General features: G+C 35.7%; 1 protein-coding gene across 1 annotated transcript in view; it reads right to left on the bottom strand.

The window, feature by feature from the left end:
* The window catches only part of LOC113498089, an 87053-nt gene that overhangs the window by 41125 nt on the left and 27097 nt on the right, over positions 1 to 18831 (bottom strand). Inside the window, exon 3 of the mRNA XM_026878004.1 lies at positions 17882 to 18662. Within this exon, the coding sequence (XP_026733805.1) occupies positions 17882 to 18622 (741 nt within the window). The 5' untranslated portion in view covers positions 18623 to 18662. The remainder of the gene's footprint in view (positions 1 to 17881; positions 18663 to 18831) is intronic.

Genomic DNA, 18831 nt, shown 5'->3' on the forward strand with positions numbered 1-18831 from the left:
CGCGGCAACAGGGAAAGGAAGAAGAACTGTTAACGTCGCAAAGACTATGCGAAAAAGGCTTTTATTGGTGAGAATTATTCGCTTATCAAACCAAACTACTAGATTTTTCGGACGAGACTGGAAATTTTGGGAATTTTAAATACAATACCTACGAAACAATTGACTAATCTATCAACACAATCAACGGCTTACAAATAAACACTTAACATCATTATTTAAAACAGCTTACCTCATCTCCATCAACAAGAGAGTAGTTATCAACTTGATACACACACATGTGCGTTAATACAAGTACACATATACGTAATTGAATAACAAAACACTTGAATGTTACGTAACTTTATATTTATTGCGGCGAACAGACTGCCTGGCATAACCCTGTATCCAGTGTGGCTGTGTGTGTGGATTCCTTACATAACGAATTTGGGGATGTATTGACATGAGCGTATCAGCTTAGTTTGTCTTATCGTGAAGTATCGAAGTTTTTAACCTGGTATTCAAGTTGAAGGCACCGGTTACTTCGAGATTTTTTACTTTATCAATCGATTTCAAAAAGGTGGAGGTTCTCAATTTGATCTCATTTTATTTATTACGTTTATTACATCACTAGCTGTTGTCCGCGACTTCGTCCCCGTGGGTAGAAGATATAAGTTATGAATTATACCTGCCCTCTTTTTTATTTCACATTTTCCATTGTATCTTCGCTCCTATTAGTCGCAGCGTGATGGTTTATAGCCTAAAGCCTTCCTCGATGAATAGCCTATTCCACACAAAAAGATTTTTTCAATTTGGACCAGTAGTTCCTGAGATTAGCGCGTTCAAACAAACAAACAAACAAACTCTTCAGCTTTATATATTGCGGACAACATCACATACATTGTTCTGAACCCAAAGTAAGTTGCTAAAGCACTTGTGTTATGGAATTCAGATACAACGAAGGTACCACAAACACCCAGACCCGAGAAAATGTAGAAATGTGAATTTTTACATTGACTCGACCGGGGATCGAACCCGGGACCTCAGAGTTAGCGACACCTTGAAACCGGTGCGTACGCCACTCGACCACGGAGGTCGTCTTATTACCTTATTACCGATATTAGTAAGTATAGAAGTATAGATTGGTTGGCTCAGTAGTTTTACCATGAAGCCAGATGCTTTTTTTTTTCTTAAATAAATGCGTAATCAATACAAAAAGAATGCAAGCTTTAATCTCGGATTTTAAATAAATCATTGGCATGACGTACAAGAGAAGCCATGCGCAGCACTTTTGCAAATTAAAACCTCATTCGTTCTTGACTACGAAGCCTGGAAGGTACTGCTTCTATCATTCTCTGACTAGAAACAAGAAAGTTTTAAATTCGTTTTTATTTCCATCCAAGACAAATGATCCTCAAATGTTATTTGAAGTAAACATTTTCGATTTCGATGTGTTATTTTCCTTATAAAATAAAATATGAGACATCGAAATAAAAACATTTTTAAACGTGTTCTAACTGGATATATTCAGATTTTTGTTGTAGACATTCCTTAATAGTAGTATTCGTTTTGTCTATTTTTCGTTTCTTGTGCTACCATCATTCTTCACACTATTCTAAATATTTAATTCCATTGTTTCTGTTCTCATAGTTACAAAAGACCGTCAAATAATACATCATGTATGATAACGAACCCACGGACAATTTAAATGAATTACGGTCGATTCTCGACAAACATTACCTTAATAATGTCCACAATATAAACGTTTTGTATAAACAGTCACTGAATAAATATTTACATTTAATTTACAATCGGTTTTGTTTAATTGGCGGATTTATTCGGAGAATCTAGTATTCACAATGAGGAAAGTATAACAATGTGATTTGATAACAATACAAGTTGGTATATTTATGTTATGAACTCGGTCTGTTTGTCCCAATGTTCTTTAAAGATTTTATGACCTCATCTGCGCCCTAGGACTTCAATACTAAAGAAAGAACGAGCGTTTTTTTTATAAAACAAATCAAAAATACATTTTCCATTTTGCGATTCCTCCTCACCTGAGCTCCGAGCATCAATCATACATTTTTTCGTCAAAATTAGCTGAGATTTAAGCATTTTGTTTACGTCATCGAGATTTTAAATCTCTACAAGTGACATTTCCTGTTCGCGTGGGAAGAAATAGCAGGCACGTTTTCTTTTCGAAAATGCTGTTTAATTTTTGCGCGAATTAAATGTACGCGTGGAATCAATGTCACGGGATGACTTTATGTAACAGTATTTTTATGTATGGTAAGTTTTAATTTTGCAAGTTATTTTTGGTAAGTCTGAATACCGCCGAAACGCAATAATGTACAGTTTAATTCTTTACGAGCAAAAGTATCATTTAAAAAGTAACTTAAGAATATATCATCCCATCCCATTCGCCTGATCTCCGGTAATAGAAAACAAGAATACAATTTTATGTTAAACAACGGCACTCTTTTCCAAAAAACATATTTCCTCTAGGTAAAATTGAAGCTAGGTACCTAGGTCTACCAAGAACTTTTTTACTTTCTATCACCAGTTTCGCTTACCTTTAATTAATAGTTCCCTATTACATACAGACGAAGATTCACGATGTATTTCAAAGTTCACAGCTGATGTCTTCCGACTGGCAACTGTCCAACAATTAAACCACTTAGTTGTGATACTGGTCAGTACTGTTTTATTTACAGTGTATGTCAGCTAATGATCATCATTATGTAAATCCGGTATCGCTCACAGTTGGGTGTGGGCCTCCCCTTTTTCTGCAACTTTTATGGTCCTATGATTAAAGAGCGAAAATGAAAATTGCTAGGGGTCTGGGCTCTATGTGTGATGGATGGCAACGCATTGCATGCACCGACACAAAAAAACTCGGATGACGTAGCACAGCGGTCGATAAAAGTCTGACACTACCCTTTCCTCCCCCGAGGGAGTGGGTGTCCATGAGGATTCCTTCCCTGATGCAGATGAGAGACTCTACGTCTAGCAGTCTCTATACAGGCTGATTGCCATAAAACGTGATGAAAATTTCACAGATGATGTGTTTCTCTTAAGCTACGCGTTAAGCAGATACCTCTTTATAATATAAGTACAGAATACAAGGAACTTTAAATTTTGCCTGTTTAGAATAATGATTAATAGCTTGTAGGTATTGAGTCACGCAGTTCATAATTTGTTTATCATTGACCCTTCCTTGACCATCGTGCATCGCCTGCAAGTTAACAAAGTCCATGGGAAAACATTATCAATTGTTTCTTCAAATAATCAATAACAAAAACTTTGATCGCGTGACATGTGATGGTCAAATCGCAGTTAGGAGAGATCTTTACGTGGTTAAATACATAATTTTTACATCACTTTTTCAAGATAATATTGTTTAAGTGTGTGTATTTATTTATGTGCAATAAAGTATAAATTAAAGTTACCATCAAGTATCTCAACATATATTTTTAACTACATACCGAAATCCCAAAAACACAAATGATGATTCCTCATTTCAAGATCATGGATCATGGATCAAGTCCAATATTTTTTTATACAATAAACTTACTCTTAGGGCAAAAATATGACTTCAAATAATTCCAGGGTTAGTTTGAACACTAAATATAAAAATTACAAACAGCAATTAAAAATAAATTAACCTGTAGCCATCATAATGAAATTAATACGTAATACGTAATACGTAAGTAGTTAACAAAACGGAACTTGGCACAAGTAGGTCATGTTTTCCTTCCGCCACTCGGCCGCAACAAGAGCAATATGGCTAATTAATTGATAATACAATGACGCATACATTGATAACGATACGAGGCCTTTCAGAAACCTATATGGCTCTATTAAAGTCATTTACAAAGTATTAAAACCGGTCAATCCTGAGCCGGACTTGCAGTACTGGATTCCGTATAAACATTAACAAAAATATTTAAACGTGGAATTTGATAAATTACTTTGTCATCTGGCAAATTTATGGCCTTAAAAAGTATTCCTTAACCTCGATAATTATTTTTAGTATTTGTTGTTATAGCGGCAAAAGCTAATCTTAATATAACGAGTTCAACTCACACTTGACCGATTTTACAGTTACCTTGTAAGCAGACGAATTCGCGGAAAAATACAAATAATTTCGGAACACTCAGTTATTTTTATAGTTTCGTTTGTAAACAACACGCAATAATAAATTACAACTTTAGTGACGCATCCAGGTTTGTATTGTGAAAACAACAATAGCTATACGAAGAATATTTTGACAGCACAACACATTATCAATAAAGATTACCATTTATATGGACGTTGAATACAAACAATGAAATAATGACATAAGTTTGAGCGCATAAAAGATAAAACATATTCGCATAGACGCATTGTTACGCGTCGTAAAAATTGTTATATTGATTATTATCTGCGTTGATACCTGCTGCCTTGGGAAACCATCTAATAATTCCAAAAACTTTAGGCTGAGTGGAAAGGAGTGTCAGACTTTTACTGCGCTTGTACTACTTGACTGTTGTCATGTTTCTTTCCATTGCCCATAATGTACTGGAGACGCGGTCACCTTTTCAGACAATCCCACTGGCCCGGCAGGCATCACAGAACTCGCTGACATCTCTTTCAGGCACGCCGTCCAGCACGTGCCTGGTCCTGATCGAAAGGTGAGCGATACGTTGGCCAGGAATCGTCACTTGGCTCCCGATGCCCGTAGCACCAGCTCCTTTGTCTCTTGTCCTTTCATTCTCTCCTACTCCTGCTATCTTATTGGGTCATATGTCCTTCCCAACCATTAATGTTGAATTAGAGGACTATTACTTTTACAGTTCAATAACGATATGTCAGTTTGGATATTAGTTATTGCAACAATTATCCTTGTCTTGAATTTGAAGCTTATAAAAATTCAAATTATCAAAATTCATTTTGTCGTGAAACACTGTAAGAACACATATCAAACTGCAACGCGACTTACGATTGTAATAAGTTATTAAACATTTGTTGGACTGTTCCATTCCATTTATTAATACGTTACTTCAGAGGGCATATACTCGGGAATATTTAGGTCATAAGCAACTATGGTCAGAAAAGGCTTGTTATTATGATTATTTTGTCAAAGTATAGGGTGTGAACGTCGTACGCGGACCAGCTACCGCAAAACAATTACGAGCACGCGAGTATTTTGTTTAATTAAACAGTTCTCCAACCTAAAAAAGTAGCTTTTAATTGAACTTAAAGGATTTTTACTTTTGTCCTATAAATAGTCTTTAACAAATATCGTGCTGTCTCTCTGTGTCAGCCATCTCTGATTTATTTTATAAGATCTTGTCTATAACCTTACATCATCATCGGCCTAGCCTTTTCCCAACTATGTTGGAGTCGGCTACCAGTCCAACCGGTTTCAGCTAAGTACCAGTGTTTTACAAGGAGCGACTGCCTATCTGACCTCCTCAACCCAGTTACCTGGGCAACACGAAACCCCTTGGTTAGACTGGCTGTCAGACTTTTCAAGCTTCTGAATACTTGTAACGACTGTGAAAGATGTAGGAATAACAGCCGGGACTCACAATTTAACGTGCCTTCCGAAACACGGAGGAACTCGTTATGACGAAGATGGTCACCCATCTACGGACCAACCGAGTCAAGCATAGCTTAACCTGTGATCGAATCACTTATGCGGTTATAGCTTAGCCACGAGCTCCACTTGTCTTGTCTATAACCTTACATGTTACCCTAAAAATAGGTGAAAACCTTTAAAACACGCTATGAGAAAATAGCCGGCTATATTTCAGTATAGATCAAAATATTTCGCAGGGTATCGAGTCACGAACGTGGTGATATAAAGGGCAAGGTCGAATGGAAAGGGATCAGTGCCTGTACTAAGAGCTCTTAAAAAAATAACGGTTTCTATTGTGGAAAAAGACGGAGCGCTACGCACGTAGCGGCTTCTCACTTCCACAACGGCTATAGTCCTGTTTAAAGATATCATGGTAGCAGCTACTCGTGGCGAGAAAAAACAAGCCTTTTTTCATGTTGTAATTTCAGTCAAAGTTTAGCAGGCTCAAGGTTTCGTTACGTAAAAAGTAAACAATTTAGCTTAGAAAATTATTCATGTACAAGATTTGTTTAGCTTAACAACGTGAGATGAAAATCGATAACTCCATTTCGCTATTTAGCAAAAACTATAAGGCACGATGGCTGATTTTGAGTTCGTTTATAGTACCGCAAAATATACTGGTTTCATGGAGTCTTCTTGTGACGTTGGGCCATTAAAATCACTGATATCAATGTTGTCAACGGTATATCAACGGTAGTCGATATGGAACACAACCTACCCCGTCTCACCGATCAAATACCTCAGTAGCAGACCAGAAGGCGAGTGATCACTATAGTTAATTCAAGAGATCTTTTCCAGTGGCCGTGTGTGGGTAACCCTTGTAACACAGAGGAGTATACAGCTTTCATATGTGTGCCAAACGAATTAAAGCTTCCATAATAAACGATAATAGTCTTACGCACACAAACAGCCGCGCCCACAGGTGAGTTGATCTATCTATCCTATGTTACATTACTTTAGCAAACAACTAAGCACATTACTTATATTGAACGTACTAACGAAGCTGTTCCCCGAAATGAAGGTTGCTTGTCCACATTTAATTAAATACTACAAATAGAGTGAAGAACATTATGAGGAAATTGTTTTAGGAACTACGTTATGACGAGTAACAGCTAAATGGAAATGTTTTCAAACTAAGTGTTCGAAATCCTACAAAATATATACATGCATAAGGCATCGTTTCTCTTGAATTTAAACAGATAAAAACACGCAATTATGGATTTATAAAATCATGGTACATCAAAATCGGTGTAGAAATGAAAATGGTTAGAGAAAAGAATTTCCACACACATTAATGAAGCCTGAAACTCCCTACTACACTCATTTTTTGTAGTCGTGTTATAAAATATTTCATTTAAATAATTCTAGGAAGAGAAGTATACCGGGAAGGCTCGATGGAGCTGTGACGTCAAGCGAATGTTACCTATATGGCTTCAGCTATCGATGAGCTGAAAACCTGAAGGGATTTTTATAAATCCGGATTACAGCTGAACAATCCAGTAGGTATGAAGGTTTATTTAGACAAGGCGAGAATTTCGTGTGAGCTATAATACATTAGGAGTAGTGGAGCTCTGGTATCCAAAGTGATATATCACTGCCAATGTATGCAACTTAGGGGTTCTTATTCTAGTGCTTTAGAGCTTTATTTGAGGATATAAGTATTATGTGTTTCTGGTATACTCTCTTTATTTTCCACTACTAGGTAGAGGTGTGGCATATTTGTCTTTCGCCGTTTTTCTTTCAATCAACATTTTTCTTGTAAAAACATAATTGTTTATACATCGACTGTTAAAGCAAAAATTTATTTGCAAACGAATATAGTTAATGAAAATAACATGCTGACTTTTTCTGCTTAACCTCGACTTGGTTTAAAACGAGATATTAATTAGACTATAACGTTTCTCAACTAATTATACAGAGATATTATCACTTCAGATTAGCTAAAAGTCAGTTTTTACCAAATTATATTTAGCTTTATTACATTATCGCGAGACTTAAAGCAACATCCAAAATGTAAATTATTACCGCTTTCAAAATTCTATCTATTAATGGACGTGTCTACTAGATACAGAATATTGACATAATCTCTTTACATTTATACATTTGTAACTCCAGTAGCTAAGCCAATCCATCAATAAATCGAATATTGAAAATGAAATTTCGAATATCCGTTAATCGTTTCCCAATCAATCAGATTATGGTTATCAATAACCAAGCAATTCAACAAAGAGTTTCTAATGAATGAATGATACATTACAACGACACGCCCATTTCGTCGAGAAAATAAGCAGAACTCGAGACTGATAGGACGACATACTTCGAACAAATGATTAATGATAACATGTCGGAGCTAATTAAATGCATTTATAATCAAGTTTGTAAACAATTTCTTAATGCACTTATAAATATGTATACTTAATGCTGATTATATACCACGTGTATCATTTAACCTTGCAAGTTTATCTAGTATCTTTCGTCATATGATTAAAAATCGTCTAGAAAAGTGAATATATGGCCCTGGAGGGAATGATAGATGTATAAATACGCATCAGTTGAGCCCTGAAGCATTAGCTGAGCGATTAGTTAAGGTCGCCTTCTGTAATAGTCTTAGAGAAAAACAACGAAAGCCTACGACCTTGGATAAGTTGGCAGAAAGCCGTAGGCCATAACAGTAAGTTATGGCTGCGACTGTATTGAATGTCAATTTGTATATTAATATACATTTACATAAATACGTCATGACGTTACGTCAGTAATGGTTCCGTTCGGGTGTTCAGGCTATACTTGCTAGTTTTGGTATTATGACGCATAGTTAGATAGACAAAAAATATGAAATTAGACCATGTCAAATTATACACTACGGTGATGTAGAGACCAGTATCGGTATATCGTGATACATCACTATTGATGAAAAATTGTATTACTTATAGTTATAATGATTATTACCCCTCTGAAACTGGGGTGGATGGTGAATGGAAAATATGATTAAATGTCTAATAAAAGTGAACTTCATAGAAATTTGATTACACATACCTAAGCCTTTTTGGACCTAGTTTCATCTCAGGCACTTATTTTTCTTCTATAATTGTATTATACGTTTATGTCACTGAACTTCTAAATGGCTGAAGCAATTTGAATATATTGTTGTAAGCATTCGAGTGGCGACCAAGTTTGGTTTAGATTCAAAAATCAGTTCGGCAAAACGTAGCTCGCCAGATCAGCTAGTATAATACAAAAATACAAAGAGATGCAAGATAATAACTACAGTACGTACATATATCCCAGGCAGTTGTTTTTAAAGCATAAGCCGGTAAGTCTGAAAATTGCACTTTCTGCGTCAATACATTGATTTTAGTCGGGTTTGCGTCAGCACACTTTTGACGCAAGCAACTAAATTGCGATTCTAATGAGAAGTGTTAAATTATTCAATATTATTGACTTTAGCCTTTCATATCGAGTACCAAGTATTCTTATTATCAAGAAGAAAAGGTGAAAAAATTAATATAAAAATTAAAGTGAGCTTTATGAGGCAACACTTCAGCCGAAAATGATGAAAAGCATAATTCGGATTCGATTGGTTAATAGTAAAGTATTTAAGTACTGTACCTACTTTAAGTTTGCAGTAAAGATTATATAAAATGTTTATTACTGAAAATTTTATAATACATTAACAATATATTTTTGACCAAATTTTTGCAGTAGAAAAGAAAACGACCCATTTATTCCTTTTTTAATTGCAAACATCCTATAAACGGATCAAAACTGCAATCAATACATTAAGCTCGTAGATACTATAAATGTCTAAGACTGTGATAAATGTGGAATTACAAAACAATAGCTTTGTTTACAAACATATCTTACTCGTCTGTAACTAGAAGTAATAAGTCCGATTGTCTTTTATTTCATTCGACTCTCAGCTATTATGAAATTAATATGAGTGAAAGATTCAGATATTTTCGTGAATATCTATTAAAATTTACTCATCAACGAGACATTCGCAAAACATGTATGTTAGCTTTATACATGTTTCGTCACTTTCCGTATTTTTGTAATTTGCTTTTTTATTCTTGGTATGTTGTGTACAAAGGCGGCCGCGATACATGAGAAATTCCAATGTGAAACAATGTTTGCTCCAATCAGTCCCTGATTGTTTTTCTACACACGTTTCTTATTGAAACAACATTCCGTCGTAGGACATTTTCTTTATACGACCCTGACTGTTCATGTTGCTATAGGTACTACATATACATAGGTACCTTGACTTTATCAACCATCTACATGAATTTTATTTAATTTTATTCCTTATTGATTTCTAATAACCTCTCATTTATTAGAACCTTGACAGCGCTAATGACGGCTAATGTCAGTTGATTTTGACGCACGCATCAATTTTCCCACAGATTAAAAAGCAGCTTTTATAAAAAGTTTTGTACAAACGAGGCTAGCTGTATAGAACTATTAATACGTAATTACGTACAATGTTGTTCTAGAACATTTTTATTAGATTTATTTTTAGATGTAGCAGCTTATTAGATTGCGGTATGCGGCTTCGCCTGTAACACGGCTAGTCGATCGGCAGACACTACTAAACCGCAATGACGTTGTATGGATTAATCAGATATGTTTAGGAAGCCTTCCTTGTATTTATTTTATATAACTGTTTAAGTCACGCCGGCCTTCCGGTTCTATGCATGGATTTATATTCACTAGATGCAGGTTTAGTTCCAAAGGAGGCAAAGTACCAATGTGACTGATATGTACTTTTGTCATTATTCCAAGACACCACTGACAAACGGTGTATGAAAACCTCGTGAGGAAACCTAGATCCAAACATTGGAATCTGAAATCGCCAACCCGAAGTCAGCTAGCGTAGTGATCAATGTTTAAAGTAGTTTAAACCTTCCCTTTCCAGAAATAGGCCTGTGCCCAGCAGTGGGACGTAGGTGTATAGGCTCGTATTATTGGTATATATATGTATAGTGCGGTTTACGATTTCACGTGTGTGACGACAATGACACATACTTGCCGAAGGGCCATGTGTTCGTCTGTGACTCGCGACCCAGTTGGCTATAGGAAACTGAACTTGCAACCAAAATAGGTTGCATATCCTCAATTATTTTTATTATGTGTTGTCGGCATCCGAAATACATCAGTGGTGAACTTTTCAACTGTCAATTCAATTTCAAGGGAACAGCCTGGTAAGAAGCACAAGCTGCAGTACCTCAGTAATGTTCCCTTTTTACCCTTTGGGTAACTCTAACAAGAAGAATTTATTAGATTTATAATTGCGGCCTTATGTTGTACAACGGGGTTAAAGTATTGCAAATCTTTATAGTAGAAATGACCAAATTCTGAAACTGCCATTTTAAGCTCTACCAAATTAATGTATCTACTAAAAATTATCTGTTAATTTTATATTTTTGAATAAATCTTATGTTTTTGTGTGTCTACGATTTGTATAGCAGACAACGGTCAGTAAACGACCCCGCCGCGTCAGCTAGTCCGAAACTAGTCGGGCACTCCAGATAAATACGCGTGAGTAAAACGTTACATCTTTTAATATTTATTAATGCTTAAAAAAAAATAAGCGTGTCCTTTTTATAGCTTTTAGCATCCAGGAGGACTATTATTTGAATGGAGTTATTTTCTAGAACGCAATTACCTGTAAGGAAGCGGCAATAAACAAATATAAAAATAACAAAACATAAACATGTTGTATAGAACTCAAAAAAATCTATTACAAATGACCAGTCAGTAGTAATAAAATATGGAAGAATGTTAAATAACATCAGTAAACTTTGATTAAAAACAAATTACATTTGTTGATATTCAAATCAGAGCGTTGTCGGGACCTGAATAATTCAGATTATTCAGATATTGTAATATTTACTCCGAATACATACAGAAAACAAGATAAACTGTGATTAGCAAAAAATCTGACATTGAAACTTAAAATTTGATATTGTGAATGTTTTTTTAATATCTGATAGCAGGCCGTGACGTGAAATTTTTAAACAGCGATAAGATAGCAAATTAGATGGGTATGTTTGGGCATTTCTATAATTATTACCTAATTCTCCATTTCCAGTGAGACCTTTGCAAAAGTCTTTTTTACCTTTAATATCCTTTTCTTTTTAAAAAAAGGCTCAATCCGTTCGAGTGCTAAGATGCCCGAGAACATAACACATGCTTTTTTGCGTCGGGGGTAAACTATAACGATAAATTAATTTATAACGACGGAGACAGTAATACAATCTTGCAACAACGTACCACAGGCTTCAAATAAAATCTACTGTACCAATCATGATGGGACCAAATTACAGCTATTAGATGTTTAATAAAAGTCGGAAAAGAGGCTTGCAACTATCTTGTTGAGAGCTACCTCTAAGTAAAATGCATGAATAAATAAAAAAATCGCGATGTTTCAACCAACATGCGAAGGCGATCACGGAATTTTCATTTCAGCATTAATTCAGTTAGAAATTATGTAATAAAAAGAAATATATTGATTATAAAAAAAACTGTGACAGGTTAAATGATTCGCGTTTTGTTATAATCACTGATAATAGTAGCATTTTATTTATATTTACGTCTTTACGTGCGTCACGCGAATCGCTGACATTATCGCGATCCTGTGGAACGTTTGAATCTTGACAGACAGCTGTTTTTAATAATATGTCGTTACTATTATTTATAAATTTACGACGTGAAATAGGGCGACATGATAAAAATATATTCTTTTCTAGGGATCCGTAGGGTAAATGCAGAATCCTGTTATTCGCGCCGCTGTTTATCCGTCCGTCACGACGCAGTATGTCGTAAACTAAATATGGCTAGACCCACCACAGATTATGTATTATTGTTGCCGTTATACTAATACAAACAAACTCATTTGAGTTTAAGTAGTCAATTACTTGGTAGATGACCATTTTCTATCGCTAATTTCTTGTCTTTGGTCTATCATTACGGATACCTTAGGTTTGCAAATCCGACTCGCGCTTGGCCGGTTTCTTGTATATTATATTTAAAATGGCATATTACCTCTGCCATTTTGTATTTTTCTTGACGCCACAACATAGCCGTTGGATAATTTTAACTAAAAATGGACAACACTGATGACATTGAACCATTTACAAATAAATATAATAAATTAAAACAAACTTTAATAAACTAACGAATATACCCGTACCGCAGCAAAAAAAACATAATATGTCTATAAATATTAATCGAAATCAACAATTAATATGTTCTTTATAGTTCGTCGACTCGAAAACAAAAAGTCATCAAACTCAGCTCAAATACTTAAATATGCTAAAACAGTGAATAGAAACTACGTGTAACTTCGTAAGGGCACCGCCCTTCAAGGACTCGTGATGACGTCATATGAAGTGACCTTCAAAAAGGTCGGGTACTCCGCAATTTGTGCTCAGCGCGAAATTAAGCAGAAATTCCTAATATAGGGGTGCACGGGGATCAAAGTATGTGTGAAACATAATTAGATAGGCGTTCAAACTTAAAGATGTGTTTGCTGAGAGAAAATATAGAGAAAATAATATATTTTTATTCGATAAAGACATGGTGCTTAATATTATTTTTCTGAGAACCAAATGTACAAAAGACTTCAAATTAAAACTACTGAGAGAAACTTGCTGAGATTTTCGTGCCATACTAAAAATAAGATGGATGGCAGCTATTCCATTACGGCTTTGCGTCTTAAAATCAAATCAGGAAGGCCATATGGCCTTTCCGAATAAATGGGTTATGACGCAGAAATAATTATTCAAATCGGAATACCTAGTTATTAAAGAATAGTACTTAATAAGCGCGTTGAAATTCTTCAGCTTTATAATATTCTAGTATAGATTATCAACTATCTAAACTTTTAGAAATACTCTCAACTGTTAAAACTTTTTTTTTATGTAATAGTATAATTATAACGTATCTCATCAGTATAATTACTTAATTACCTATCTTCGATTGCAGTAATATTCAAATTATTTTTAGCTTAAACTACTTAATATTCTCTATCCCAGATAAGAGCAGCTGTGGACAGTTCCCTGCACGTCTGCACCAGAAAGGCGGCCATCAGACAGGAATGGCGGCGTATAGTTAGGCGAGCCACTAACAGCTGAAATGACGACCACGACCACTCTGCCAAGAGTGCAACGACTAAGAAGAATTCAACTTTCTTTTTTTGAAAGAATATTCTCAATCAAAATGATTTATTTTCATTTCTCTCTTTTATTATCAATTGCTATTGAGATACATTTAGTATGATTGATTCAAACATATTCAAAATGGATGGTAATTGATAGGAGATTGCACATGATTGATGATTGATAGAAAGTGAAACTTTTGAAGTATCTTACGGTATTAGTTCATGTTTTGTTGTTTTAAAAAACGTTTCAATTTAAAAGTGTATAAGTAATAGGAAACTACAATTTCAAACAATAAGGACGACTTAGGATCTTCACAGTATTTTCTTGTATGCGAGAGTATATGAACGTGTAACCGAACAAACTGTTGGACCGATTTTGTAGAATTAACTTACACTTTGGGAAAACACTTAGGTTTCCTTTATTGTATTGCTCTAATTTTGGTTTGCACATTGCAACTTTCAGAACCTCATCAAATTAAAAGAAATATGACCAAGAATTAAACATAAAAATAATAATATGAACAATAACTCCCGTATAGGTAATTAATATGTAAGGAAGATACAACGTCCCCGAATAAGGAAAAACAAAAGCTAGCGAACCACATCGGTATTGAACATGTTAGACAAAAGATACTTGAGACAAAAGATGACATAATTTTGATCAGGAAAAAAGAAGAAGTGGGGCGTCGCGTCGCGTCTCAAGGGCGCCTGAATCACCTAGCGACCCGATGACTTGACCCTATACGCAGTGATGATAATAACAAACATGGGAACGATAAACTTGAATCAACTAACATAATTAATCATTCAATGACATGTTTGAACGCTACGCTTACGAAAAAACGAACCTTATCTGACCACAGTTGTCAAGAACTAAATTGTTCTGATAAGAAAATTGTTGTAATTTATTTAATTTTCTTAGATGTTCTACAACGTGTTTAAATCCTGGATATAGGAACTAACAGCTAAAATAACAGCACGAGTAAAAGTCGAACTCGCGACACTATAAGGAAAACATATTAATTTGAGGCTGAGTGCTATTTGTAACTCAACAAATTTATGAATTTACAAACCGTTGTTTCACCTCGATCTTCATTTTTAGTTTTTGTTGTTGTAGCGACAACAAACAAACATCAAACTGAAAATTGTAACTATCTAGTTATAACGGTTCATGAGATACAGCCTGGTGTCAAACAACATATGGAGAGGTAGTGGTGCCTTAGTAATAGGAGTCCATTTTTACCCTTTAGGTACGAAGTCTAATGACAATCGTACGGAATTAACTTTTTTATTTTTCATTTCATAGATATTAGATTGGAAAAGTTAGGACTTTATTATAATTAATCATCGCCTCTACCACGCCTGTACCTATTGTTAAGACATTAAATTTACTCAAAACCTTGTCTAGTTATTCAAAAAAATACATTTGTATACGCTCTTGAATTTGACATTGCCTTCAAAATTTACAGTAAAAAAAACAACAATCTATTAATGTGAAGTACGTCGGCGTATTTTGTCAACAATTTCCCTTGATCGACTTTTACAATTCGCACGCTCAGATAAGGGAAGATAACCTTTCAGTTTATAGAAGCTATCGCATGTCCAAAGTGCCTACATTACGGAAAAATATTGACATTTCATACGTATTAAATATTACTAAGGTTTAATCATCAATTAATACATAATTATTGAGGGTAAATAAATTAAAAGTGAACCTTCCGTTTTCGAATTCGGTTAAGGAGTTCGAAATACGAGTAATTGATCTAGGAACATAAGAAAATTGACCTAACTGAAAATTATTTATATCTATACAGTTAATAACCTTACCCTTGCTCGGTAGACCTCGTTCGGCATAATAATTATATATGAAAATCAATCAATGTCAGATAGACTACATAATAATCCTGAGGTCACGTTATCACACTAATCAGCACTGCACACACACCATCAAAAATGACGTCACAGTTACACTTGGACACTGAAGGACAGACGTTACTACGAGTTCACACTTCACATACTTTACGAAAGCGTTCGAGTTACGTTACGACCATTCGTGTCAACAACCGAGTGGCGAGTGCGTCGGCTCGCGATACCATGCGCCCGCGCACCCTAACGCTTCCTTGACGCGGGAAAAAAATGTAGTATGGCCGTACTGTAGTTCTGTAGTGTGAGTAATTGGAGTAAAGTACTTTCCGTATCCGCGATCGCGCTTCCCGATTGTATCGAGACGAGATGAATGGGTGCGCGATCGAGCGTGGCGCCAACAAACGAGTTTTTGCTACTAGAAAGCTGGCGAACGACTCGATTCTTGTTAATGCCATCGATTCGCGCGGTATTTGTAATCTAATAAACGCGGATATTTTTACACATGTCATATGTAGCTACGTAACATGAAATATCGTGCGGGCAAAGTAAGTTTTTTTAGTGTTCTCGATTAATTAGTACAACTATGAAGTAGATTAAAAAACATTTATAAATAATTAGCATAATAGGTATATAATCATTTATTGCCGTGGTGACAAAAATATACGCATATATTTTAATAAATATTGATTTAATTCGAAACAAATCAGTATTTCCTGCAAACTAAGGTCGGGACCCTTCATACACCCTTGAGGCATACCTAAGACTATCACGTATATTTATTATAGCCGAATGCCCATGCTAGGTTATTCTATTTGACCCAAATCAACTCACAACAATAGCAATGCACAGTAGGCAAATAATTAAATATGTAGAAGATGAAAGAAAGAAAAGACAAAAGATGAAGGAAAAATACACGGTTATACTCATAAAATGGGACAATAACTTAACAAGCCGTATCGCAACACCCATCACTTAGATATCAACTTTGATTATCATTTCAATACTTGGATAGGTATCACTGCATATTGCATTTTCAACTTGCGAAAATGAAGATGTATCAAAGCGAGAAACACAATAATGTGAATGACAAAAACACTGATACAATCGCAGAAATAATTGTCATTTTATGTAAAACAAATGACATGCTACGCGAATTGGTATTAGCAACGCCCAGGGTATAACTAAAAGGCTCATACAATATACTGTTACTCATTGTTAGCACAGATGGCGTGAATATAGAACGAGAACCATTGTACGATCGTTAGCATGTGCGAATAAAGCCTTGTTTTCCCCAAACATTCTAAATTCATAACATATTTTATGAACAGGTCAAAATTTCGCATTTTCGTGACAATAAACATGGTATCAAAGTTTTTTGATATCACGTTTTCGAAGATAAAAGAAATGAGAAACGTACTTGTGTTATTGCGGTAAATGCTAAGTAATTTTAATGAAAATGCCATAATTTCGTCAATAAAGCTTATGATGAAGAACCTCAAATATCCGTTCTTTCTATTCCTTCAGTATAACATTGTTTTTATATTTATGTATGGCTTTCAATGTTGAGCATCAAGACGAAAAGATTAGAGTTATTAGAACATTATGGTATTTCTAAGAGCATTAATAATATAATTCAACAATTAAAACCTTTAAAAACAAACCATAAAATCTCATCTCATGAATCCGTTTTAATATTAATAGCATTTGTGGGCAAAACCCTCTGTCAGGAAAATTGGGGGAAAATATCATCATCAATAAAAAGATTTAAACTTCAAATCTTATTATTTTACGGTTATTTGATATCCTCATATTAAGGTTCAATGTACAAAAGGTCAAAATCCTGCTTAGCAACTTGGCTCGTCGGCAAAAAAAGGTTCGGATCGATCATTATCTGTATCTTCATTACCGAAGGTCGCGTTCACAAAAAAAAGCATCTATTATGACGTCACAATTCAATGCTAAGGCTACGGTATGAAAATATAAAACAAGTATCCTTCGTGCTACATAGGAACACAACCAGAAATAAATGAGTGTCGAATTAATCTAATTAAAACAACGATATACGCCTGACCTTATTAGTCGAGTGATGCACAAAGGTGACCCTAATGAAACACGTAATGAAAGGAAAACGACACCAAAGAGATTCAATTACCATTAGTAAGCTTTTGTTGTTTACATTCCTTGCGTATTGTTTTAAAACAAGAATTAATACAGTTGTCGTAGGTCACTACCGCTACAATGGGACCTAGTCTTACCTTTTCGCTGTCTGTTGGTAGCGTGCCATAGCCGTACCAGCTTCGGGCAGCCTTGAGGCGCGGCTCCTCCCTCGGGGAGAGCAGGCCGCTGCCCCATCGCGCCAGGCCCTCGGCCACGGCCGCCACGGTTGGCGTGTTAGGGCTGCCATTCGGAGAGTTCGGAGACGGCGCGGTCTTCTCAGCCACGGGCGGCAACGTAGGACGCGCACACCCCGTCCGTCTCTCGTAAATCCTCTTCAAGGGTTCATCTATATCAGTCTCCAGTAAACCTTTCTTATCACTCCCTCTCTTGATTTCCGGAACCTTTTTTGTTTCCTCCTTCTGTGCACGTTTGGCCTCGGCTTCTTTCCGCTTGACACTCTCATTTGAGTCTTGTCGACAGAGCAAAGCTTTCTTTAAACTCTCACTAGAGTCTTGTTTTGAGATCTGGCCTTTTTTATCCGACTCCTTGATAACGGCTTTTTTATCGTCTTTAGATAGCAGAGCACGTTTGAGGCTATCTGTGGAATCTTGTTTGCTAATCAATTTGCGAGGGCATTCTGTGTTTAAGGAGTCGGTCGTTTTCGAAATGAGAAGTTTGGAGTAGTCGTATGGACCATGGTCGTTCGAGGGAGGGTTAAGTTCTAGCGACCTCCTGTTCTTTCGCTTGTTGTCTGCTGGTGCTATCTGAGCCTTGGCGGGCAGCAACCGCCGCGACAGGAGGCTGCGATGGTCAGCGAGTGGCGATTCAGGTCGCAACATTTTGAGCGGCGATACTAAACTGCCGCGTGGCTGCACTCGCCTGTAACAAAAAAAGACACATGTTTAGCACCAGTCTTCACATTAGAAGTCATCAGCATAAATTTACAGTAAAAGACTTTCAATGAACATGGCAAAACCAGTTAGACCTGCTTCGATATTTAAAAGTTATACATAGATTGCACAATACACGCTGACAAAGGCGGCCTGCC

The sequence above is a fragment of the Trichoplusia ni genome, chromosome 10 (assembly GCF_003590095.1).
Source record: "Trichoplusia ni isolate ovarian cell line Hi5 chromosome 10, tn1, whole genome shotgun sequence".
Taxonomy (NCBI): Eukaryota; Metazoa; Arthropoda; class Insecta; order Lepidoptera; family Noctuidae; genus Trichoplusia; species Trichoplusia ni.